At 43.4% G+C, this 27,499-nt stretch overlaps 1 protein-coding gene across 2 annotated transcripts in view; it reads right to left on the reverse strand.

Moving 5' to 3' along the window:
• Positions 1-9,616: 9,616 nt before the first annotated feature.
• LOC133792066 (F-box protein At2g27310-like) overlaps positions 9,617-27,499 on the reverse strand; it is an 89,463-nt gene continuing 71,580 nt past the window's right edge. The window contains exon 3 of one of the 2 annotated variants that reach the window (XM_062229989.1): positions 9,617-9,635. In XM_062229989.1, coding sequence (XP_062085973.1) covers positions 9,632-9,635 — 4 coding nt within the window. In that variant the 3' untranslated portion in view covers positions 9,617-9,631. Of the gene's footprint in view, positions 9,636-14,679; positions 14,843-27,499 lie in introns of those variants that run through there. The other variant, XM_062229974.1, reaches the window with a different exon arrangement.

Consider the following 27,499-nt stretch of genomic DNA (forward strand, 5'->3'; position numbering starts at 1 on the left):
AGTGTTCAAGGACTTTCTGGATCAGTTCGTTATTGTCTTCATCGACGACATCTTAGTGTACTCCAGTTCAGAGGCGGAGCATGAGCAACATCTACGATAGGTTCTACAGAGATTGAGGGAGCATCAGTTGTATGCCAAGTTTAAGAAATGTGAATTTTGGCTACCAGAAGTGACATTCCTTGGACATATTGTTGGTGCAGATGGGATTAAGGTGGATCCATCTAAGGTGGAGGCAGTTAGGGATTGGCCAAGGAACACCTCGGAGGTGTGGAGTTTTCTTGGTCTAGCGGGTTACTACCGACGGTTTGTGGAAGGGTTCTCGAAGATAGCGGCATCGATGACAAAATTGACATGAAAGAATTTGAAGTTTATATGGTCAGAAAAGTGTGAGAACAGTTTCCAAGAATGAAGCGATGATTTATTACCGCGCCTGTGTTGAGTCTTCCTTCGGGGGAAGGGAAGTTTTTTGTCTACTACGATGCGTCGAGGTTGGGTTTAGGTTGTGTGTTGATGCAGAACGAGAAGGTCATAGCTTATGCATCACGACAGCTGAAGGAGTATGAGTAGCGGTATCCTACCCATGATTTGGAGTTAGCAACGATGGTATTCGCACTGAAGGTTTGGCGGCATTACCTATATGGGGAGAAGTACGAGATATACACCGATCACAAGAGCTTGAAGTACTTCTTCACACAGAAGGACCTGAACAAGAGGCAGAGACGTTGGCTAAAGTTGGTGAAAGACTATGATTGTGATATTCTTTACCATCTGGGGAAAGCCAATGTAATGGCAGATGCATTGAGCCGGAGAGGCCCAGGACAGTTATATAGTTCCACCCAGATCTCGAGAGAGTTAGCTGATGAGATGGTCAGAGCGGGGATGGAATTGGTGGTGGGCCGGTTGGCCAATATTACTCTACAGTCGACCCTGCTAGAGTGGATTAAAGAAGGTCAATCGGTACACGCTCAATTACAGGAGGTTAGAGGGAATGTCTTAGCAGGAGTAGCTAAGGACTATTCTATTTCTGAGGTTGGTTTGTTTTGATATCAGGGGCAGATTTTTGTTCCTGCTGATGAGGGGATCAAACGAGAGATATTGGATGAGTCACATACGATGCCGTACTCACTTCATCTGGGTACCACGAAGATGTACCAAGATCTACAAATGTTATATTGGTGGCTTGGGATGAAGAAGGATGTGGTGGAGTACGTAGCCAGATGTTTAACCTGTCAGCAGGTGAAGGCTGAGCATCAACGACCAGCATGGTTGCTTCAGCCTTTGGGTATTCCTGAGTGGAAATGGGAGGATATTACGATGGATTTTGTGGGAGGTTTACCTAGAACATTAGGGCTTCATGACTCGGTGTGGGTGATAGTCGAAAGATACACCAAGTCAGCCCATTTTCTTCCAGTGAGGTCAACATATACTGTGGATCAGTATGCAGAGTTGTATGTGAGGGAGATCGTACATCTCCATGAGGTTCCTTAGTCTATAGTGTCAGACCAGGATCCTATCCTTACCCCCAAGTTTTGGGGTAGTTTGCAGAAGGCTATGGGAACTCAGTTGAAGTTTAGCACAGCCTTTCATCCTCAGACTGATGGACAGTCTGAGAGGACGATTCAGGTATTGGAGGATATGCTTCGAGCGTGTGTGAATGATTTTGAGGGATCTTGGAGTAAGTATCTTCTGTTGATGGAGTTTTCATACAACAACAGTTACCAATCAATGATTGGAGTGACTCCCTACGAGATGTTATATGGGAGGAAATGTAGATCACCCATTCAATGGGGTGAAATGGGTGAGATGAAGTATTTGGGGCCGGACATGGTTCAGAAGACAAATGAAGCTATAAAGAAGATCCGAGCTAGGATGCTCACCTCATAGAGCAGATAGAAAAGCTACGCTGATCCCAAGCATAAAGATGTGGAGTTCTAGGTTGGGGACCACGTATTTCTCCGAGTATCACCACTGCGAGGGGTGAGGAGGTTTGGAAAGAAGGGCAAGCTAAGCCCTAGGTTCATCAGACCTTTTGAGATCCTAGAAAGGACCGGTCAGGTGGCTTACAGGTTAGCTTTTCCACCATCATTGTCAAGAGTCCATGACGTATTCCATGTTTCTATGCTCCGGAAGTACGTCTCAGATGCGACACATGTGTTGAGGTATGAAGACTTGGAATTGCATATAGATTTAGCTAATGAGGAGCAACCGGTTCAGATTTTGAATCGGAAGGAAAAAGTACTATGGAATAAGACAATTCCTCTAGTTAAAGTATTGTGGAGGAATAGTAGGGTCGAAGAAGTGACCTGGGAGCTTGAGTCAACGATGCGGGATCAGTATCCTGAATTATTCAGGGACATTTCAAGGATGAAATTCTCATTAGGAGGGGATAGTTGTAACGACCCAAATTTACTAATAAGGCTTAAGGGCCTTGATTAGTGTGCCGGGAGGGCATAACTGGATTATATGTGATTTAAATAATTAAAAGCATGTTTATATGACTATTTGGATATCTGTGATGCATGACTATGCGTATTAGTATGCATGTAGACCTTGATTAGGTTAGAAGGGCATATTCGTAATTTTAGCCCGTTGAGGGCATAAATGTAAATATCTGTGATAAATTTTTGAGACCACATTATTAGGTGGATATATTTGTAGCTTGTGACTCGAGGCGATCCTAGTGAGCAGTTAAGCGAAAAAGTCATGGCGGGGGTTTATACCCGGCTCGATGCGAGCTTGGGGGTATTAATGGGAATTTAGGAAATATATTGGAGATTATTTGATATTGAGGAATATAGTTGGTGATTAACTAGGTGTCGGGAAGTAAGCGGTAAATATTAGAGACATTCGAGGAATTAGCCGGAATTGGGCGTAATGACCAAAATGCCCTTAGAATGATTTAAGGGCTTAGGATTTATGGGAGGGCAAACTGGTCATTTGAGTTAAAAGCAGGGATAAGTGTTATTTTTCTTTATTGCCTTAGTGGAATGTGTAGAAAGCAGTGGAAGTCTGAAAGAAGGATTGAGACAAAGGAAAAGAAAATAAAAAGAAAGAAGGAAAAATAGAAGTCTTCTTCTCTCTCTATCGATTTGTTTTTTCTCTCATCCTTTCTGCTGGAAATTGAGGCTGAAATTAAGAGGAGTTTAGGCTAAGACTTCATAAATGGCCCCTTGATTTGGCTTGAGGAGTTAGGAAGAGTAATCCAGTCCATTTGAGGTAAGTTTCAAGGTTGTTTTTCAGTTCATGGTTTTTGGTGTTGAACTGGTTTTCTAAGTTGAGTTTCTGTGGGAATTCTAGGGAATTAAGCCTAAGGATTTGAGGAGGTTAAATCTAAGGAACTGTGGAAGATAACCTAGGTCAAATTCATCCATCAAAGGTAAGAAGTTCTAGCTTTAAGTTCTGAGATTTCTGTTGTTCTGCTGAGTTTTGAGCTTTGAGCTCAACCATGGTGATTTCTTTATTTTTGGGTGCATGTGATTGAATTTCATATGGTTAGGTCATTTACGGTTAGTTGGAGATGTTGATAGGACTGCTTTAGGGTATGGTTGCGGTTTGGTTGAGTTTTGGCTCGGGGAAGTTCGAAGGAAGGGAACTTGAAGTTGGGTTGTGATGTGACTAGCATTGTAGAGCTAGTCATTGGGCGCTACAGCGCTAGGCCTTGATGCTTCAGAGCTTTTTGGCTCTGCTTGTAGCGCTATAGCGCCCTCCTTATGGCGCTGTAGCGCTACCCTGTTTCTAGAAGTAGGTTTTTGGGATATCTCTTAGAGTTTTTGCTCGGGGGCTTGGGGTTTGATTCCACCACCCCGTTCGGTGGAATTAGGGCTTCCCGAGGGCTCGGGATTGGTCTCGAGGCTAGGTTTTGGCATTGAAGTTTGGTGTTGGTTCTAACTTGTGACCATGACTAGGTGTACGCTAGGGCTCGGAAGGGATCGTGCTTGAGGGTTGTCGTCATTGATCAAAGCTACTGGAATCCAAAGGTAAGAATCTGCACACGGTTATGTGTTAATGATGGGACTAAGAGCTCCCTTTACATGAATTGTGTCATAGATGGTATTATGCCATGGGACATGTGATAAATGGCCTAAGAGTGCCGGAATCAATATTTGCGCATAGGGCGCGGCTCGGCCACTGGTAGCTGAGGACAGCTTAATATTCACTGAGTTCGGCTTAAGCGGGCCAGAGTCAGTGGGGTAAATAGGGGGTGCGGCCTAAGGGCTTCAACCCTATTTATTATGTGAATTGGTTATAAATGTTGAATGATTAGTTTGGTATGTTGAATATCTAATTATATGAACATTATGGATTGTTGGGTATATGGCTATGCAATATGAGTTGCTTGATTGCTGATTGGCAAATTGATTGCTTATTGATTATGCTCTGTTATCTGGTTTCTTGCTGGGCCTTGGCTCACGGGTGCTATGTTGTGTAGGTAAAGAGAAGGGCAAAGTGGACCAGTCCTGAGATGGAGAGCTTTGGGGCTGACTGTACATATCCAGCTGATCGGCCGCCACGGTCGAGGAGTAGTACAGGACGGGAAAAAGCCAAAATGTTTGTTTTGCCCTTAGAGTGGCTAGTAGTTGTACTTTTATCCTGAAATTTTGTAAACTGTCTTTTAATGTTATTACTTTTGGGATCCCATGTAAAAATGTTTGATTATTAGAAATGTAGTTTTTGTGGCCGAAATATTTTAACCCTAGTTCAACCACAGTTTTAGTAACACATTTCTAACTAAATGACTTGATTAGCAAGTCTTACACCTTAATAAACACATAGTGTAACGGTCTTCACTATCAAGGGTGTTACATATATTTTTTTTGTAGTCCGTGTTGGCCTGCCAACACCTATGTGACATCATGATGGAGAAGTCATACGAACTTCAGAAGTCCCAGGGGAAGATTTTCTCCCTTAAGGAGAAAATGAAAGGCTCTCGGGAAGAAGTTGCCTGAGCCAAGGCTGCCCTCGAGGCCAAGTGAAAACACTCTCAAGAGCTTGATGAAACCGTCCAGAAGGCCTTCGAGGATATGCAGCAAGCTAAAGGGGATACGAAGGCAGTCGTTGAGGGCGTGCAGCGAGCCTTGGAGGAGGCTAAGAAAGACATAGTCGAGATCGCCCGAGTGGTCCTGGAGACCTCCCAGCTTCAGGAGCAGGCTAAGGAGGCTATCAACCAGGTTGAGCTAGCCGAGAGGAAGGCTCTCCAAGTGATGGAGATGAACAACTTTGCTCGATGCCAGGTGGAGAAGCTCCAACGGGAAACCGAGACTATTGCTGAGGACGCCTTCTATGTGGCTCGGTATCATAACCAAGACATGGACTTGGACTTCACTAGGGAGTCCGAGAAGTATAGACTCCTCTTCAACGAGCACCTCTAAGCTTCCCAAGCTGCCGAGGCGACCAAAGTGGCTCCAGCTGCCGAGGCAACTCTATCTGTCGAGGCAACCCAGCCCATTGAATTGACCCCAGCTGCTAAAATGGCCCAGGAAGGGGGTGCCCCGAGTGGAGATCCAATCATCGAACTGGTGGTGGAAGTCCCCAAGGATTAATTGTAATTTTCACATATAGGCCCGCGTGCCATAAACTTATTGGGGTATAGACAAACAACAACTTGAGCCCCCGAGCATAGTTGTATTTATTTACCCGTTTAAGAATTATGTAGCTTGCCCTGCTTTTTACTTGGTTTGGTTCTATGAATTCATCGTAACTTAAATTTCCACGGGAATAAGCACTCAAACTGTTTTATACATTTGGTTCTATAAACTAAACATACAAGAATGTTACGAGAACAAGAACTCAAACTGTTTCAAACACTTGGTTCTATAAACTCAATGCAACACGAATGTCGCGAGAAGAAGAACTCAAACCGTTTCAAACACTTGGTTCTATAAATTCAACGCAACACGAATGTCACGAGAACAAGAAATCAAACAGTTTCAAACACTAGGTCCTATAAATTCAACGTAACATGAATGTCAAGTCGCATGTTTTAAATAGTTGGTTCTGTAAATTCAACGTAACACTGATGTCACGAAAACAAGAACTCTAACTATTTTACTGGTGGCTCCCATGTTTAGTCCCTTGTAGGCGCATAGTCCTAGAAGTAACTTTGACACATAATTTATCGTTGGTCTTCACTCAGCGTCTTATGCCCCACAATCCAAAGATTTGGGATTTTAGGGGTCTTAGCATGTGAAACCACCTGCTCTTGAGTATACACTACTCGAGAGGTTGCGGGTTTGAACACTGCTCTCTGAGTGCATATCTTATCACTTCCATACCATCTTACACCACCCCGGGGGTAATGTTAACGAGGCGCCCAGGCGTAGGCTACCTGGGCATCCATTTGTATCGCATATATTTGGATTTGGTTATTACTCTCCGGGCACGCGCTGTCCTTGAGAGGTAACCTAAATTCTTAGTGTGTGTTACACTGAGTTTTCTGGATATGGGATAGTGACATTAGGGGTGCTTTGCTCGTCAACTTGCCAAGCTCCCCATGTCACAGATTTCCCGAGGCAAAGTATGAGGTACTCGGCCTTCCGTTCGCATCTCGAGACCAAGAGACTTGGTCAGAGCTCCTCGGGCCCGATTTCCACGGGAGGTGACAATAGTTTAATCTCGCACTACTTGGGTTATCTAGCTTCTGGATGCAAAGCTTATTTATTCCAGGAACAAGCCGCCTTCTAGGCTAGACTTAACTAGTTTCTGAGGATTTTCTTTGTGAGGCGTAGTGCGGCCCTAACACCATGCCCCTAAGTGATCGGGGACTAGTCTGCGGTCACTTGTCCCGGAGAGCAGGCGTTCTTACACAATATTAACAGAATATAAAGGAAAACTAAGAGCATAAGCAAAACAAAACTAAAATTCTTACCACGTTTTATATACACGGTTTCCATTACATGTGCCCGAAGGATACAGGGGTATTACAGAAACAGACAATGTTTTACTGCTCATATTACTGGTAATACCAACGAAGATGCTCGGCATTCCAGACGTGAGGAATCAATTCTCTACTAAGTCAGGTTAATTTGTATGTTCTAGGACATACAACCCTCTCGACTTGGTATGGGCCCTCCCAGTTGGGTCCCAACACTCCTGTACCGGGGTCTTGGGTGGCTAAGAAGACTCTTCGCAACACTAGATCTTCAACCCCAAACTTCCTATCTTTCACGTTGGAGTTAAAATATCTAGCTACCTTCTGTTGGTAGGACTCTAATCAAAGATGAGAGGCTTTGCGTAGCTCGTTCACGAGGTCCAGGAACTCCCGGAGTAAAGCATGGTTTGTGGTCTAATCATACGTATCCTGTCCGTGTGTGGAGATTGCTACTTCAGCTGGGAGCATAGCCTCATACATGTAGGCCATCGAGAAGGGAGAATGGCCAATGTAGCTCCTCAATGCCCTAGGCAGCTCCTCGGGTCAAGAGCCTTTTGCCTACTCTAGCCTTTTCTTCAAAGTGGACTTGAGTGTTTTGTTAATTGCTTCAACTTGGCTATTGACCCACGGATGGGCCACGGAAGAGAAGCTCTTGATGATACCATGGCATTGACAGAAGTTCGTGAACACTTCACTATCAAATTGCAATCCGTTGTCGGAGACTATCTTCCTCGGAACCCCATACCGACAAACGATATTTTTTATGACGAAATCCAAAGCCATTTTGGAGGTGACCATGGTGAGCGGCTCGACCTCAACCCATTTCGTGAATTATTCGATGACCACTATGGCATATTTCACCTCTCCCTTCCCTGTAGGCAGGGACCCTATAATTTCGATGCCCTAGACAGCAAAAGCCCATGGGCTGGTCATCTGAGTAAGCTCGTTTGGAGGCAATCGGGGGATGTTGATGAAGCGCTGACATTTGTCGCATTTCTTGACATAGTCCATCGCGTCTCCATTCAAGGTGGGCCAAAAATACCCTTGTCTTAAGATTTTCCTGGATATGCCCCCCAACGTGATCTCCGTAGAAACCTTCATGTACCACTCGCAATATTTACCTGGCCTCTTGCTTGGATACGCACCAAAGCAAAGGCAAAGAATAACCTCGCCTATAAAGCCTACCATCTATAATTATGTACCTCAGTACTTGGTATAGTAAATTCCAAGCAGCCTTCTTATCATGGGGCAACTCCCCGGAGACAAGGTATTTAACTATTGGCTCCATCCACCCATCTTGGGGGTGTACTGACTCCACCTCTTCTGGAGCTGAGATACCTGGAGATTGCAAGTAGTCGATGGGGACCACATTGATTAATTCAGCATCTTTGGTCGTGGCCAACTTAGCTAGGGTGTCTGCATTGGAATTTTGCTCCTGCAACACTTTCCAAATAGTGAAATTTAAGAAGTTATGCAATATTTCTTGAACTCTTGCCAAATACGTTGTCATCTTTGTTCCCTGGGCCTGGTACTCTCTGAGAACTTGGTTCACCACGAGTTGGGAATCGCTAAATACTTTGAGTCCTTTGAACTTGAGCTCCAGTGCCACGTGGAGACCAATGATCAAGGTCTTGTACTCTGCTTCGTTGTTAGAGGCATTAAATCTAAAACGGAGGGCACTATGCACCCTATGCCCCTTGGGAGACACCAAAATAAGTCATGCCCTGGCTCCATTTTTGTTGGAAGACCCATCCACGAACAAATTCCATGTCGGTTTGACCACTGGGGGGCACACATTCCTTCCCTGATTCCCAGTGCACTCGGTAATGAAATCAGCAAGTGCCTGACCTTTTATGGAATTCCTCGGATGATAGGTGATGTCAAACTAACTCAGCTCCATTGACCACTTTAAGAGCCTTCCCGATGACTTAGGCTTCTGAAGGACTTGTCTGAGTGGATGGTTTGTGAGGACTTTAATTGGATAGGCCTGGAAGTAGGATATTAACTTGCGAGAGGCAACCACCAAGCAAAAGGTTAACTTTTCCATCAACGAGTACCTAGACTCTTCCCCTAGGAGTCTTTTGCTGACATAATAGATGGGGTGTTGAACACGAATTTTTTCTCTTATCAACGTGACACTGATGGCGTCTTCCGAAACAGCCATTTAGAGCAAGAGAGGTTCTCCGTCTCTTGGCTTGGACAGGATCAGAGGGTTTTCCATGTGCGCCTTGAGTTGTTGGAATGCCTGTTCGCACTCCTCCATCCATTAAAACTCTGACTCCCTCGGAGAACATTGAAGAAAGGGATGCACTTGTTCACTTCCTTGGAGACAAAATGACTCAAAGTTGTAATCCTTCCTGTCAAGCTTTGAACATCTTTATGTTTCCATGGAGATTGTAATGCCCTGGATAACCAAGACCGTTATACTTTGTATTTGAAATAATGCAGGACTTGCTAGTCAAGTCATTTGAGTAAAAATGTGATCCTAAAGTCAATAATCAGGTTAGTGTTAAAAGGTTTTGATCGTAAATGGTTAATTTTTATTATAATATATGTTTAGTACATGGGATTCCAAAAACAGGGTTTAAGAGACAATTTACAATTTTCAAAAGTTATATACAATCAGTGACCACTCTAATGGAAAAATACAATTTTAGGCTTTGTCCCTGTACTTTCCCTCGACCGTGGCAGACAAGCAGCTGATAATGTACACCTCGCCCCCAGAGCTCTCCAACTCATGGTTGGTCCAACTTACCCTTGCCTTTACCTGCACCACGTAGCACCCATCAGCCAAGGCCCATCAAGGAAATCATAATAGCAAATACATGTAGCAACAGTAATATTTAACACTCAACTAGTTCAATCATGTTGACGGTGAGAACTCATCAACGATATAAGGTTATAAAACTCAAACTATATTGCAGCAGGTATGTGAGAAGAAGATGGAAATAACTTCAAGGAACAAAAAATGCAGAACTACAATGGAGCAAAAATTGTATATTCCTCAATTATCTTTGTGTACAAAGAATTTTCCAGCCCCTTAACTTGAAGGGCCGAAGCCTATTTATAGATGGGCTCTGTTGGCCCCTGATAAAAGGGGGTACCATGGGACAAGAACGTACGCAGGTCCATTGTCAGGGTAGTGGCGCAGGACATTGTGGTGTCGACTCTGGCATTGTCAGGGTGGTGGCGCAGGACATCATGGTGTCACTCTGGCATACAGTCGAGGGTGCTCAGGTAGTGCCTCCACTCTCCGTATGGGTTCGCACTGCCACTATTTTTCAGACGCAGATGTCAGGGCCATGCCCCTTTCCTCCTCAGGGCTGTACACCCCATACTCATGTACGTACCTTGTACCTAATGCTCCTTTTATATATCCGAGACACATCATCTCTCCAAGATTTCTCCCATTTTGCTAAGTGTCGTTGATCTTGGAAATTCATCTCTATGGTATAGTGGGTTTCCCCTGGATGTTTAGCCATATAGTGGATGCCATGTCCTCATAGGTGTGCTCTATACATATATAAACGAACCACCATATCCACCTCATGAGTAATTAACGTGCCATGTGAGGGGTTCGTAACATCGGGAATGCACATGTGTACAGGCCAATCCATAGGCAGGTGACATTGGTGCCCACGAGGCCTAGCCCAGATCTTGCATAGCTAGACTGGCCCTCAGGAGTGCCTTCATCGAAAGACCCCAACGCATGTCGCATGGGGAGCCTTGTGAGGGTCTCGCACAGTGAGACCTTCCTTCGGGTGTTCTCTGCAAGACACCCTTAGCAATTGACTCCATGTGCGGCTGTCCCTTGTGCCTCGACTTCTCGTGCAGCGAGCCTCCCTTACGTCTCGGCCCCTCGCACAGTGAGCCTCCCTATGCGTCTCGGCCCCTCACGCAGTGGGCCTCCCTTGCATCTCGGCCCCTCGTGCAATGAGCTTCCCTCGCATCTCGGCCCCTCACGCATTGAGGCTCCCTCGCGTCTCAGCCCCTCACACAGCGAGCCTCCCTGCACGTCTCGGCCCCTCGCGTAGCAAGCCACCCTCGCATCTCGGCCCCTCGCATCTCGTCCCCTCATGCAACGAGCTTCCCTCGCATCTCGGCCCTTTGTGAAGAGAGCCTCCCTCGCGTCTCGGCCCTGTAGATAGGTTAGGCCTCGCATAGCGAGACCCTCTATAGCATTGGCCTCACATGGAGGCATCTAGGAAGGTAACTCTCTACATAGCGTGAGGCCTCCATACACAAGGCCTTCCTCCCAGTGGACCAACTAATGGAAGGCTTCTCTTACGTGAGGGGCTACGTCCATGACCCCTAACATAGCGGTCCCTGTGGCTTCAATCTTGTTATGCGAGCCAGGGGCGTCATGGCACCTACGTATCCTTGATTCTCATATAGCGAGGCTATTTCATCCTTCATCATGAAGGCTTGTGAGATAGTTTACAAATGGCTAAGCATATGATCCTTCGATGATGATCTCTACATTAAATTCTTCCTGGGAAATTATCCAACATTCACACTTGCCCCCGAGAATACAAGTACACTTTTATGTGTTCTTGTAGACTTTTTCTTCTTCTCTTGTTTGATATGGATGGCAAGTTTTGGGAGGCTCAACCTTGGTGCGTTATCCAATGTTGCTTGAAGAAACACAAAGTGCATTTAGATGGTGTGTTTATTTATAGTGTCCAAAGAAACACAAAAGCCAACCAACTTTTATGATGATCCAAGTGTGTCCCTAAGATTGAATATGGGCCAACCATTTCCAATTGCGAATCCCAAGGTTGCCAATGCTCTTTATCTCCACCATTCATGTAGATTTGATCCAATGGCTAGGAAGCCTTGAATTTCCTTATAAATACCCCAAGACTAGAACCCACTTCTCCACACCAAATTTATTTTAGCATAGTGGTATTCCTTCTAAGTCATTTCCAAGAGCTCCAAGGTTCTATCCTCCATAGAAACATTCTTGTGGTAATTTTAGCCCCTTTTAATTTATTCATCATATTTTTTTACTTATTTCTTTTCATATCGGGTTTGTGTTGTAGTGGTGCTAGGCGTTCTCTTGCAGCTAAGGACCCGCCCTCGCTTGTCGCTTGGCCGACCTTAGGCCCCCAAAAGTCTGTCCTCACACACTTTCGGATCCATACATACACCCCCAGGTGTACCTTCTTCCTCCAATGATACGCATGTTTCCTTTATCAATTATACGGGGGTAAGGTCATTGGCAATAATGCACTCATTCTTTAGAGGTTGTCATTCTTTTTTCTTATGGACCTTCAAGTACATATGCGTAGGTCCTTTTCTTATACCCCTCATACTCTTTTTGTAGATATAGGGTTATCTTTATGCACATACATCTTCGAGTCTTAGCTGGCCCATCGCGTCTAGGCGATGTCCCGAAGGTTCATCTAATGTTGAATTAATCGAGCTGTCATCCTCTGATTCTGAGGCCAACGTTCACAGTCCCTCCAACCGTGAGGGCGTGTGAATGCTCTACCTACATAGACTTTCCTACCTCAAGCAGAAGGCGCCGGCCTGGAGAAGGAACTAGAATCTATTACTAGTGACGAGGGTTTAGGTTTCTCCCCATGGCATGAGACTTATGTTTCCCAGCTACAATCAGCCTTTTCAGGATTGCCTTTATGAAATCGCCTACCTAAAGGAAAACTTGCCCCCCGAGCCTTTTTCCTTCTGTGGTGACGAGTCTTCCAGTCATAGGGGTCCCCTCCCTGAGGGCGTTAACTGTGAATCTATTGAACTTGAGTTTCTTTCTATGATCCCACCCATGCTTCCTCCCCTGCCCCCGGTCTTACGTCCTAGGGTCAAGCAGAGTGCTGGTAGATGTAAGACGTGTGGGGGATCTTCCAGGGCCTTGAGAAAGTCTATAGCTCACAAATTGCCTGTCTCTGTCCAGGTACACAAGATGCCAAAGAGGACCTCCGACACTTGCGAAGACGTGCGCAGGTCTACCCTTACTAGCGTTAAACTTGTCAACATGCTAAAGGCCCATCAGCTATCGTCAAATCTCAAGTTCATAATCCTAAAGCGCAAGGACCGTGCGTCGGAGCCGCCCAAAGGGCTCGTGGCCTTCAATGACTCCATAATCAAATCTAGTGGGGCTCTGCCGCTTCACCCCTTCTTCATCAAAGTACTTATCTATTTCGAGCTGGCGCCTCTACAACCGTCCCCCAACTCTTGGGTGATGCTTAGATGCTTATACGTGTTGTACCAACAGGTGCACTCCAGAGGCCATTCCATGAGTGAGGTCCATTACCTCTACACCCTTAGGGCGAATTCATTTGCTCCCGGCTTCTATCATCTCCAGAAAGTCGTGGCCCATAAAGGGTCTCCCCTCGTGGAGGGCTCTATTTCAAACAGGGGATCGTGAAAAACTGACTACTTCTTCACCCATAGCGTGTCCACCCAACACACTCACTTCAATGGTTCACGTAAGACAATTCTCACCTTGAGTTCGTATATGAGAGATTTCTCTTTTACTCCGCTTTTGTTTTGTTTATCTAACTACAGTTATTTTTTTTCTCTTGACTGCAGGTCTCGTAGGGGTTGTTGGTCCTACCTTGAAATTGGCGGCTCGTGATTGAGTGATGAAGATCCTGGACTTGCCAGCTGAATGCAGACTAGCTTGTGCCCTTTTCACTGAGGGCAATCTTCACTCGTACAAGCTACTGTACCCGGACCAAGTTGTCTCTTTATGTTCTGTCTCATATGAATCCACAAGTCTATGGCTATATGGCCATGATGAAGGTAATTACGATGAGGCAGCTGATACGGACTATGTTAACCCGTCAGGAGATCATATGGAAACAGAGGAAGCACTGGAGTCTGAGAACTACTCGTGCCTGCACTCTTTGGCAGGTGGGGCTAGGGACGTGGCAGACGACAGACATACCGACGTTGTTACTTCTTGCGTGCAACCATCGATGCCCGGCGACAAGTTTGCCTTCAACGCCCCTATCCCCCACCCTTCTATGCCTAAAAGGAATTTTGTTATTCCTTTTTTTGGTGAGGCTCCTCCACCCTCGGGGGGGTGTTCTAGGTGGGCGTCCTCGGGCGCCTCTTTACCTAAAAAGATGACTCCGCGCTCCTCTTCCCCCATGCACCTCTGCAGATGGATCAAGACCTTCTCGGTCCCCTTCCCTGTCAAAGCGTGTCTCGGCTGGTGCACACACTTCCCCTTGTCGAGCTTTTGCTTCCGCTTCTCGAGGCCATTCTCTGGCAAGCCAGTATGGGGAAGCCATGAGCCATTATCTGGGAAACATTCTTGAAGGCGAGTGGGGATCCATGCATGGCATTCCCGACGCTAATCTGGAAGAGGCTTATATGCGAGCCTCCTTGTAGGTATTTTCCAAAACATTCGATGTATGTTTCTTTTATTTTTGGTTTTGATATCGCTTGACCCTATGTTTTTGTCCTTACTTAGGCTTCTATCCTGGGTCACCAACTTATCGCCTCGAGCTCTTCATCGACCCAATGGCTACAACACAAGCTCGAGGAGGCAATGGGGAATCTCTCGATGGCTGAGGCAGAGAAGGATAGTTTGTCCATATGGGTCCGTGACTTGGAGGGTCAATTGGCCGAGGCGGTTCGCCAGAGAGATGTTGCTTTATGTAATGACCCACCTACTCTAGACTTTTGGACCATTAACGAACTATACATACAAATCCTTAATAAAACTTACATTTTGCGAAAATACCATAACTTTATTAGAAACTTATAGAAATAAAAGTTACTTTCATAAAATATCAAGTAGGATATGGGATCCCATTGTTTGAAAAACAAAACATAACATGATTTATAATAAAAAGGGATTACATAATAAGTGCGGAAAATACATATAAAGACCATAAAAACAAGACTACATCCTCGAAAATCGAACTCTCGACTCCTTGAATCCATTCACCACCGATACACATTCCCCAAGCATCCACGAACCTTACCGCCACTATAGCTATTTTCCTGCACATATAAACAAAAAGGAATGAGCCTAATGCCCAGCAAGGAAAAATCTAACACATAGTTCATATACATAAATTTCATAAGAAACATAAAAACTTAACATAAGACTTATATCATGCACATACTATAATGGCCATTATTACTTGGGGTCCCATAGACTAATCAAGTCATATGCCCATTAGATTAGTGGGGTCCTACTAGCTAAGTAGGTCATATGCCCATAATCTATTTGGGGCTTGTTAGTCAAATGGGTCATATGCCCAAGCCTACAAACATACATATTTCATAACATATTTTATAACATATTTCATAGCATAAAACATAAGATAACATAAGCATATAACATATAGATTCTATCCTATTTTCCTTACCAAAGTTACCGGGAGGTGAGGACAGAGTTGGGACTTTTGGAACACTCCTAAAACCATATATAACAGGGTGAGTAGATTTGAAGAAAAAGAAATGAAAGGAATGGAAGGACTAAAACTTTGAGAAACATACTTACCAAAACCTTTTTGCTCAAGAACTTAGATTTCCTAACCAAATTACAATTAAGGTTAGAGGCTGAGTAGAAGACTATGAGAACTTGAAAGAAAAGTACAGAATTGAACTAGAGTTTTGGGTTACCTTGAAGACTTGTAAGACCAATCTACACCTCAAACTGAAATACTATAAAACCTTACTTCCCCAAGTGTTTGATAAGCTTATGATGATCAAGCTTATGATTTTCCCACCCAGTGTTTAACTCTCACACTCACCTAGCAACTTGCAGCCTCTGAACTTAGAGTAAAAGGTGAATAATGGCTGGGTACTAGGTCCTATTTATAGAGTTTAGGAATGAAAGGATCTTAATTTTTACATGAATAAAAATAATGGCTTTTTAGGTGAAAATAATTTGAATAATCGTTCAGCAGAGGCTGAAGACTCGTTCAAAAAGGTGCTGCACTTATCAAGAGGTTGAATGGCTGAATGGAAAAAGAATTAAAAAACTTTCAAAATAATCTGAGAGGGGTGATATATCGCCCCTTGTAGGCGATATATCGCCTGGGCCAGTATGCCCGAGGCTGTCGTGCATCGTTTTGTGTTTTCCGTATCTATGTGCTGCGATATATCGCCCCCTATAGCTGCGATATATCGGCACACGCTGATTATTTAAACACGAAATTACACATTTTTAGCTAAGTTTGAATGGAGTAAACAGTCTTGACTAAGCCCTTAAACGTATTCAAAGATGCTGACTGACCTTAGAGCATTCAAACTATACCCTTATTAAATTTAATCCTTAAAATACCTAATCCTTAATCACCCATTCATAACATGTGCTTAAAATCCTATTGGTTGTTATCTAAACCTTATAGTATAATAAATATTATCCTTAATATCAGTCATATTAATCAAACCTTAGATTAACATCAATATTCTTAAACTATAGGTTAAACTTAGAAAATCTACAAGTACTACTATGAGTGTCCAAATAATTCCCGGTCTGAACCAAAAATCCACAGTTATAAAGATAATACTATAAATACTATAATACTACTATCTAACTAGCTAAGTAAAGTTCTTGGACTCTACACTTTAGCCCAAGCTGCGTCGACTTTTCACTCCAACAGCAGGCTGGAAGCTACCATCCATACCTTAAATGAGAGGATTACTGCGCTCGAGGCTGAGCTTGTGTAACAACCCAAAATTACTAATAAGGCTTAACTGCCTTGAATAGTGTGCTGGGAGGGCATAATTGGTTTATGTGTGATTAAAACGATTAAATGCATGATTATGTGATAAGCATGCTTACATGATTATATGGATATATGATATGCATGATTATGAGTATTAGTATGCATATAGGCCCTGTTTAGATTATAAGGGCATATTCGTAATTTTGGCCTGTTGAGGGCATAAATGTAATTATTTGCGATAAATTTTTGAGACCACATTATTATGTGGATATATTTGCAGCTTGTGGCTTGAGGCGATCCTAGTGAGCGGTTTAGCGTTATAGTCACGATGGGGATTTATACCCAGCTCGGGGGAGCCTGGGGGTATTTTCCGGAATTTGGAAAATATATTGGAGATTATTAGGAATTGGGGAAAATAATTAGAGATTAGTTAGATGATGGGATTTAAGAGGTAACGTTATGGACACTCAAGGAATTAGCGGGAATTAAGAGCAAAAGACCAAAATGCCCTTAAAATGTTTAAAGGCTTAGGTTTTAATGGGAGGGCAAAATGGGCATTTGATGGTTAAAAAGAGGATAAGGGTCTTTCTGCCTTTTAGACTTAGTGGGATTTGTAGAATATGTTAGAAGCTGAAGGAAAGAAAAGGAAGAAAGAAAGAAGAAAAACAAAGAGACTCATTTTTCTCTCCCTATCGATCACTTCCTCTCTCACTCTCCTTGAGGATTTTTGAAGCTGTAACTCAAAGGAAGCTTAGGCTAGAGTTTGGAGCTTAGGTTCTTGGTGAAGCTAGTAGATTTAGCAGGAATTAGCTACCCAATTAAGGTAAAGTTTAAAATTTTGATGAGTTTTCTGAGTTTTGTTGGATTTGATTTCTGAACTTGAACTTTGGATGGAATTAAGGGATTTGACCTTTGGGAACTGAGGAGCTAAAGGCTGGAAGGGCATAGAGGGCAACCTAGGGTCGAATTCTCCATTAAACGTAACAATTCTGGACTTGATCATTTGAGTTTCTGGGTTATTTCTGGTTTTTCTGTTGAGTTTTTTAGCTTCAAACTCAATTCTTGTTTTTCTGTGTTTAATGATGCATGTGGCCAAGTTTGATGTTGTTGGGCCATGTGGTATGAGATGTAGTGGATGGTAGGCTTGGTTTGAAGTGTGTTTGAGGTTTGGAGGGGATTTGTGGAGGTTTGGCTAGGGGAAATTCGAAGGAAGAACTCAGAGGACTGATGGTGCTGTTTGTAGCACTGTATCTCTAGTCTTAGAGCGCTATAGCGCTATGCTTGGTTCTGGGGGGCATTTTTGCTTCTGCTTGTAGCGCTATAGCGCCCACCTTGTGGTGCTGTAGCGCTACCCTGCCTCTAGAAGAGGGTTATGGGTATTTTTCTTAGGGTTTTTGCTTGGGGGCTCGGGGGTTGATTCCACCACCCCGTTTGGTGGAATTATGCTTCCCGAGGGCTTGGGATTGGTCCCGAGGTTGGGTTATGGTATTGCAGTTTAATGATGGTTCTATTATGCGGTTGTGACTAGGTGTACGCTAGGGCTCGGACAAGATCGTGCTTGAAGGTCATTTTCATTAATCAAAGCAATCAGAATCAAAGGTAAGAAACTGCACCCAATTATGTGATTATGTTGGGACTAAGGGTTCCCTTTATTTGTATGTGATGTCATAAGATGGTATTATGCCATGGGGACATGCGATAAATAGCCTAACAGTGCCGAAATCAATATTTGTGCACAGGACACGACTCGACCATTAGTAGCTGAGGTTAAGTACATAGTCACTGAGCTCGATCTAAGCGAGCCGGAGTCAGTGGGATAATCAAAGGGTGCGACCTAAGGGCGCCGACCCTGGATATAGTGTGATATGTTTATTGTTGTTTAATTGATGATTGTGACAAGTTTGTTATCTAGATGATTGATTATTATCTTGTAGATTGATATCTTTGATTATGTGGGTAGTATGACCTACTGTATATCTGATTAATGATTTGTGAAATATCTGACTGTAGAATATCATTTATGCTCTGTATTATGGATTTCTTGTTGGGCCTTGGCTCACGGGTGCTACGTGGTGCAGGTAAAGGCAAGGGAAAAGTGGACCAGTCCTGAGTTTGAGAGCTTTGGGGCTGAATGTACATAGTGAACTGATCGAATGCCACAGTCGAGGTTTGGTAGAGGGACAGGAGAACCTAAAGTGCCTATTTTTCCATTAGAGTGGCTTTCGGTTGTACTTAAATGTTGAAATTTTGTAAACGTTTATTTTAATGAGGAATTTTCTGTTTATGATCAAATTCTTTTAACCCTAACCTAATTACGACATTAGGATCACGTTTTCAATTATATGACTTGATTAGCAAGTCTTGCACCTTTATAATCACAAAGTGTAACGATCTTTGCTACCCAGGGCGTTACAACATGGTATCAGTGCGTCCTAGGTTTAAGGGTTCCTGAAGACTAACTGGACATGTACATTCGCTGCAAATGACAAGCTTAACTCAGGGTTTGGTAACTGTGCATACATGTTTATATGCTTAAATGATTGGAAAGGAATATGAATGCTGATATCTATTTGATTAATAGGGAGCATGAGATAATGATAGGCCCTGGCCCTTGACTGTTGTGTGATGATATTGAGGCATGCTTATTAGCACTGCTGCTGAATGTGAATGACTATTTGAATAAACTGTTATATCTTGATTGCTTGTGATTGATTGAGTTCCAAGGGTGGATTATGGAAGGATTATTACCCTGTCATCATAGTCTGATCGTCAAGTCGTTGATTGCAGATTAACTTGGATAGCTATGCGTCCAAGATGATCTACACGACTGGTTGGCAATAGATCTGAGACTAGAGAAGATGACCAGGGCCAGAACCCTCCACCAATCCCTGGGAACTGGCAGCAGGTTATGGAAGATATGCAAGCCCAGCTTCAGAGCCAAGATGATTAGATCCGACTTCTGAGGCAACAGGCTCCATTAGGGAGTGTTGCCCCTATTGTTCCACCTACAGTGGTACCAGTTATACATCCCGTAGAGGTTGGGAATTAATGGGAGTCGTTGTATGAGCGGTTCAGGAGATAGCATCCTCCAACTTTTGAAGGGGGACCAGATCCACTGAAGGCTGAGCAGTGGATGAGTATGATTACTGTTATTTTGGATTTCATAAAGGTAGAGGGTCATGATAGAGTGGCCTGTACCGCATATATGTTGAGAGAGGATGCCCGCATCTGTTGGGAAGTGGCGTCACAGACCAGGGATGTTACTACTTTGAGTTGGGATGGATTCAAGGATCTGTTCAGCCAGAAGTACTACAATGTTGCCATCAGGGCAGCGAAGGTTAATGAATTTGTGGGATTGGTTCAGGGGAACATGACAGTGACAGAATATGCCCTGAAGTTTGATAGACTCGCAAAGTTTGCACCGGATCTTGTGCCTACTGATGCAACTAGGCAAGACAGATTTGTCAGAGGGCTTAATGCTATGATAGCCCGAGATGTGAGGATTACAACAGTTCGTGGGGGGACAACTTATGCCCAGGCTGTTTAGAAGGCTCTTACCGCTGAGGAAGTGGAGAACAAGATCTAGAGGGAGTGTGCGGAAAGATGGGAGGGCCACAGGGCGGTGCCTCCATACTCTAGGTCTGGTAGAGGCGGAGGCCCCAGTGATCTAAAGAGGAAGACCCATATGCTTTGACCGCTCCTAGTCCTGATAGGAGAGGTTGGGGTACTCAAGGTGGCCGTCAGGGAGGCGGTGATACATGGAGGAGCTAACCAGAGTGCACGAGGTGCAGAAGACGCCATTCGGCCGAATGTCGGGCTAAGGCTTGTTATGTATGCGGGGTGGTAGGACACCTCAGGAAAGACTGCCCAACAATGAAGAAAGGGGAAGTAGGAAAAGTTGACAACTTGACTCCAGCTCGAGTGTTCACCCTGACGCAGGCAGAGGCCGAGGCTAGTCCCTCAGTGGTGACAGGTCAGCTTTCTAGTGCTGGCTCTCCTTTTACTATGTTTATTGAATTTGGTGCTATGCGTTCATTTGTTTCTAGTAAGGTGATTGATAGATTGTGTAGATCTGGTGAGTACCGTACTGCAAGGTTTGGGACTATATTTCCTACAGGGGAACTGGTAGTTTCTAGGTGATGGATTAGAGCACTGTCAATGATAGTTGACGGTAGAGAACTTTCAGTAGATTTGATTGAGCTAGATATGGAGGACTTTGACATGATTATAGGAATGGATTGGCTGCTTAGATATGGGGCTACTATTGATTGTAGAAAGAAGATGGTGACCTTTGAACCAGAGGGAGAGGATCCTTTTGTTTTCATGGGTGCAGTATGTGGACCCCGCATACCCATGATATCAGCACTGAGAGTCAGTGACTTATTACAGGGTGGATGTATGGGCTTCCTGGCTAGCGTGGTGGATACTACCAGGGTGTTGCTAGCAGGGCCAGAGGGGACCAGATTGATTTGTGAGTTCTTGGATGTATTCCCTGAGGATTTACCCGAAGACGGCCTTCCGAACGAGGTATGGACACTATGAGTTTCTGGTCATAACGTTTCATTTGACCAATGCCCCAGCAACCTTCATGCACTTAATGAATCGGGTGTTCGAGGACTTTTTGGATTAGTTCTTCATTGTCTTCATCAACGATATTTTAGTATATTCCAGTTCAGAGGCAGAGCACAAGCTACATCTTCGACAGATCTTGCAGAGGTTAAGAGAGCACCAGTTGTATGCCAAGTTTAAGAATTGTGAGTTTTGGTTACCAGAAGTGACATTCCTTGGACATATTGTTGGTGAAGATGGGATTAAGGTGGATCCATCTAAGGTGGAGGTAGTTAGGGATTGGTCGAGGCCAAGGAACGCCTCAGAGGTTTGAAGTTTCCTCAGGTTAGCGGGTTATTACAGATGGTTTGTAGAAGGGTTCTCAAACATTGCGGCACCGATGACAGAATTGACACGGGAGAATTTGAAGTTCATCTGTTCAGACAAGTGTGAGAACCATTTTCAAGAATTGAAGCGGTGACTTATTACTGCACCTGTTCTGAGTCTTCCCTCGGAAGGAGGAAATTTTGTGGTTTATTGCGATGCATCGAGGTTGGGTTTGGGCTGTGTGTTGATGCAGAACAAGAAGGTTATAGTTTATGCGTCACGACAGCTGAAGGAGTGTGAGCAGCGGTATCCCACCCATGATTTGGAGCTAGCAGCAGTGGTATTCGTATTGAAGGTCTGGCAACATTGTCTGTACGGGGAGAAGTGCAAAATATACACCGATCACAAGAGTTTGAAGTACTTCTTCACGCTGAAGGGCCTGAACAGGAGGCAAAGGCGTTGACCAGAGTTTGTAAAAGACTATGACTGTGATAATCTTTACCATCTGGGGAAAGCCAATGTAGTGGCAGATGCATTGAGCCGAAGGTGCCTGGGTCAGTCATATAGTTCCACTCAGATTTCGAGAGAGTTAGCTGATAAGATGGCCAGAGCAAGGATAGAATTGGTGGTGGGCCAGTTGGCTAACATTACTCTATAGTCGACCTTGTAAGAGCGGATTAAGAAAGGTCAGCTAATGGATGCTCAATTACAGGAGGTTAGAGAGAATGTCTTAGCGAGAGTAGCTAAGGACTATTCTATTTTTGAGGTTGGTCTGCTACGGTATAAGGGTCGGATTTGTGTTCTGACTGATGCGGGAATTAGACGAGAGATATTGGATGAATTGCATACCACGCTGTACTCACTTCATCTGGGTACCACGAAGATGTATCAAGATCTATGAATGTTGTATTGGTGGCCCAGGATGAAGAAGGATGTGATGGAGTATGTGGCCAGATGTTTAACCTATCAGCAAGTGAAAGTTGAGCATCAGCAACCAGCGGGGTGCTTCAGCCTTTCGGTATTCCCAAGTGGAATGGGAGGATATTATGATGGAATTTGTGGGAGGTTTACCCAGGACAGTAGGGCTTCATGACTCGATGTGGGTGATAGTGGACAGATACACCAAGTCAGCTCATTTCCTTTCAGTGAAGATGACTTATACGATGGATCAGTATGCAGAGTTGTATGTGAAGGAGATCGTACGTCTTCATGGGTTCCTAAGTCTATAGAGTCAGACTGAGACCCTATATTTACCTTCAAGTTTTGGGGTAGTTTGCAGAAGGCTATGGGGACTCAGTTGAAGTTCAGCACGGCCTTTCATCCTCAGAGTGATGGATAGACTGAGAGGACGATTTAGGTGTTGGAGGATATGCTTAGGGCATGCATGATTGATTTTGAGGGATCGTGGAGTAAGTATCTCCCGTTGATTGATTTTTCATACAACAACAGTTACCAATCAACGTTTGGAGTGGCTCCATATGAGAAGTTATATGGGAGGAGATGTATATCACCCATTCATTGGGATGAAATGGGTGAGAGGAAGTGTTTGGGGCCAGACATGGTTTAGAAGACAAATGTAGCTGTTGAGAAGATCTGAGCTCGAATGCTCGCCTCACAGAGCAGACAGAAAAGCTACGCTGATCCTAAGCGTAGAGACGTGGAGTTCCAGGTTGGGGACCACGTGTTTTTGCGAGTTTCACCATTGCAAGGGGTGATGAGGTTTGGGAAGAAGGGCAAGTTGAGCCCTAGATTCGTCGGACCTTTTTGAGATCCTGGAAAAGATCAGACACGTGGCTTACAGGTTAGCTTTGCCACCGTTGTTGTCGGGAGTTCATGACATATTCCATTTTTCCATGCTCCGAAAGTACGTCTCAGATACGACACATGTGTTGAAGTATGAAGACTTGGAATTGTAGACAGATTTTTCTTATGAGGAACGAGTAATTCAGATTTTAGATTAGAAGGCTTAAGTCAATTCCTCTAGTCAAGGTATTATGGAGGAAGAGTAGGGTCAAGGAGGCAACTTGGGAGCTTGAGTCAGAGATATGGCATCAATATCCCAAGTTATTTATGTAAATTTCGAGGACGAAATTCTCTGTAGGACGGGATAGTTGTAACAGCCCAAAATTACTAATAAGGCTTAAGGGCCTTGATTAGTGTGCTGGGAGGGCATAATTCGTTTATGTGTGATTTATACGATTAAGTGCATGATTATGTGATAAGCATGCTTACATGATTATATGGATATATGAGATGCATGATTATGAGTATTAGTATGCATGTAGGCCCTGTTTAGATTATAAGGGCATATTCGTAATTTTGGCATGTTGAGGGCATAAATGTAATTATTTGCGATAAATTGTTGAGACTACATTATTATGTGGATATATTTGCAGCTTGTGGCTCGAGGCAATCCTAGTGAGCGGTTTAGCGTTATAGTCACGATGGGGATTTATACCAAGCTCGGGGGAGCCTGAGGGTATTTCTAGGAATTTGGAAAATATATTGGAGATTAATAGAAATTGGGGAAAATAATTGGTGATTAGTTAGATGACAAGGTTTAAGTGGTAACGTTAGGGACACTCGAGGAATTAGCGGGAATTAAGAGCAAATGACCAAAATGCCCTTAAAATGAGTAAAGGCTTAGGTTTTAATGGGAGGGCAATGGTTAAAAAGAGGATAAGGGTCTTTCTGCCTTTTTAGACTTAGTGGGATTTGTAGAATATGTTAGAAGCTGAAGGAAAGAAAGAAGAAAAACAGAGAGACTCATTTTTCTCTCCCTATTTTGGGATTGGTCCCGAGGTTTTAGATATTTTTCTTAGGGTTTTCGCTTGGGGGCTCGGGGGTCGATTCCACCACCCTGTTTTGTGGAATTAGGCTTCTCAAGGGCTTGGGATTGGTCCCGAGGTTGGGTTATGGTATTGAGGTGGTTCTATTCTACGGTTGTGACTAGGTGTACGGTAGAGCTTGGACGGGATTGTGCTTGAAGGTCATTTTCATTAATCAAAGCAATCAGAATCAAAGGTAAGAAACTGCACTCGATTATGTTATTATCTTGGGACTAAGGGTTCCCTATATTTGTATGTGATGTCATAAGATGGTATTATTCCATGTGGACATGCGATAAACAGCCTAAGAGTGTCGGAATCAATATTTGCACATAAGACTCGGCTCGACCATTGGTAGCTGACGTTAAGTACATAGTCACTAAGCTCGGCCTAAGCGAGCCGGAGTCAGTGGGATAATCAGAGAGTATGGCATAAGGGCGCCGACCCTGGATATTGTGTGATATGTTTATTGTTGTTTAATTGATGATTGTGACAAGTTTGTTATCTAGATGATTAATTATTGGCTTGTAGATTGATATCTTTGATTAAGTGGGCAGTATGACCTATTGTATATCTGATTAATGATTTGTTAAACATCTGACTGTAGAATATCATTTATGCTATGTATTATGGATTTCTTGCTGGGCCTTGGTTCACGGGTGCTTAGTGGTGCAGGTAAAGGCAAGGGAAAATTGGACCAGTCCTGAGTTGGAGAGCTCTGGGGCTGAATGTATATAGTCAGCTGATTGGCCCCACGGTCGAGGTTTGGTACAGGGACATGAGAACCTAAAGTGCCTATTTTGCCATAAGAGTGGCTTCCGGTTGTACTTAAACGTTGAAATTTTGTAAACTGTCCTTTAAAACCTATTTTGTGATGCCATGTATTAAACGTTTATTTTAATGAGGAATTTTCTGTTTATGACCAAAATCTTTTAACCCTAACCTAATTACGACATTAGGATCACGTTTTCAACTATATGACTTGATTAGCAAGTCTTGCACCTTTATAATCACAAAGTGTAACGTTCTTGGCTACCCAGGGTGTTACAGCTTGTGAATGCCGAGAACAACATAGTTGAGCGTACGATGCATGCCGTATGGAGGACCAACCCTGTCGTTGACCTGTCTCCCTTAGGAGATTATGTAGTTAAGAAAATCTCTGAGTGGAAGGGTCGGGGTGGAAACTTGCAGATCCCTCTGCATCCGGCTTATCTGTACACATATATGTTGTCGCAATGTAATCCCCCATATTATTCCCCATTTTTTGTGTTTATCAAACTTAAGGGACTTTGGTAAGTCCCTCTTATGATTATTATTCGTGGATTACATATCCCTTCCTTGATCTAATGATGATAATCTTTTTGGTGCACCTTGACTATACTTGTAAGGACATGTTAACCCATTGGGTTCTTGGGGTCCTTTTATATTCTTTGTGCGTGCTTGTTACTTTTTGCAAGAAGCGTCGTTCTCATCATTATACATAGTACTATTTCTTCAAGGGTCTCTTTTAGGATCCTTTTTGGCTAGCCGGCTTAGTGTCCGTTCTAGACTTATTGGGAGATTCCTTCCTTACGGCCTCACCCCCTGTGGGGGCTTCAGCATTTGGTCGGAGGTCATCTCTTTTGTTACTATTCCCTTGATATTCATAATGGTAGCTAATCCTTTTGAATATAAGAGAAAGGAATTTATTTATTTATTTTTCCGATACGCGTGCCTCCTGTCCTACCCCCCAAGTGCCTCCTGTCCTAAAAGCGAAATTGACAATTTAATTAATTAAATAAGCTTAACTTTTATTCATAATAATTTTTTAGATTTATTTTTATTGTGCAATTTTTGAGAAAATCCTTGTTATATCACCAATAAAAAAAATGTGTGTGTTTTAATTTTTCTTTTGCTTGAGGACTAGCAAAACTTTAAGTTTTGGGGTGAGATAACTCTACCAAATAGAGTTATTTTACCATATTTTTATACTAATTGTTGTTGTAATGCCCCAAATTTCCTAATAAGGTTTAGAACCTTGATTAGGAGGCCGGGAGGGCCATAATTGATTTATTATGCTATTTAATGATAATATGCATGTTTATGTGTATTAAATATGCATGTGAACCCATTTCTGATTAAATGGGTGATTTTCATATTTTGGTCATTTCGGGCATATTTGGCATATATGTGATATGTGTATGGTGCTTTATTATTATTTTGGTTATGTCAGGGTTACTCAGCACGAGACGATCCTAGGAGGTAAGTTAGTGGAATATTCACAACGGGATTCATTCTTGGCTCGGAGTAAGTCAAGGGGTATTTAGCATTACCAGGTTATTGGGTAATGGAAATAAATATTTGATGATAAATTAGGAGTTAGTAAGATCAGGGGGAAATTCTGGAGGTTTTGACTATTTTGTCGCCGGGGGTGTTTTCGGGACCCGGAGCATTAGGATTTTTTTTAGCTACTTAAGCTTGAAGTTACCTTTTAAAGGAATAAATAGAACGTTCAGTAAGTTCTCTCTTCCTCTAAGTTCCATTTTCGTCTCCCAATCGCATTTTCGAAGGAAACTTGAGTTCTAAGACTCGGATTCAAGCGAGGATCGAGGCATAGCAATCCTAGGGAAGATTAGAAGCTTATTAGCCGGAGGATTTAGTTGGGAATAACTCAATTTGAGGTAATTCATGTTTTAAGTTCTAAGTTTTTTAAAGTTTTTAAGCTTGAATTGGACTTTGTGTTTTGATGAGTTTTGTTAGGTTTGAGGCTTAGGTTTTATGGGTTTTTGATCATGGGGATGTTTGGGAACATTGATTTTTGAGTTTGGAGATGTTTGGATAGGTTTTTGGAAGGATTGAAAATGGAGAAATCGGAGAAAAATGGCTGGTCCGAGGTTGGGCCACGGCCCAGGCTCAAAGAAGCAGGTGGAGAGTTTTCAAAGGGCTAGGGGCCGCGGTGCTTGGATAGGGGGTCACGGCGCTTGGTGCCGTTTATGGCAAAATTGATGTTTTTTTTCAGTGGAACTCAAACCTTAGGCCCCGGGATCGTTCCTACTACCTGATTTAGTGGAATTCGATGTCTCGGAGGCTAGGTCTTGATTCTGGGATTGGTTTTAGAAATTGAACTTATTGGATCACCGTTTATGGTTGTGACTAGGTTATCACTAGAGGCTTGGAATCAGGATCGTGCTTGGACCAAAGGTAAGAAAAATGCACCCTATATCTATGACATGCATGGCTATTATTGAGGCATGTCGAGTGTTTAAATGTGATGCATGTGATGCACAAGAAACATG

The sequence above is a fragment of the Humulus lupulus genome, chromosome 1 (genome assembly GCF_963169125.1).
Source record: "Humulus lupulus chromosome 1, drHumLupu1.1, whole genome shotgun sequence".
Lineage (NCBI taxonomy): Eukaryota > Viridiplantae > Streptophyta > Magnoliopsida > Rosales > Cannabaceae > Humulus > Humulus lupulus.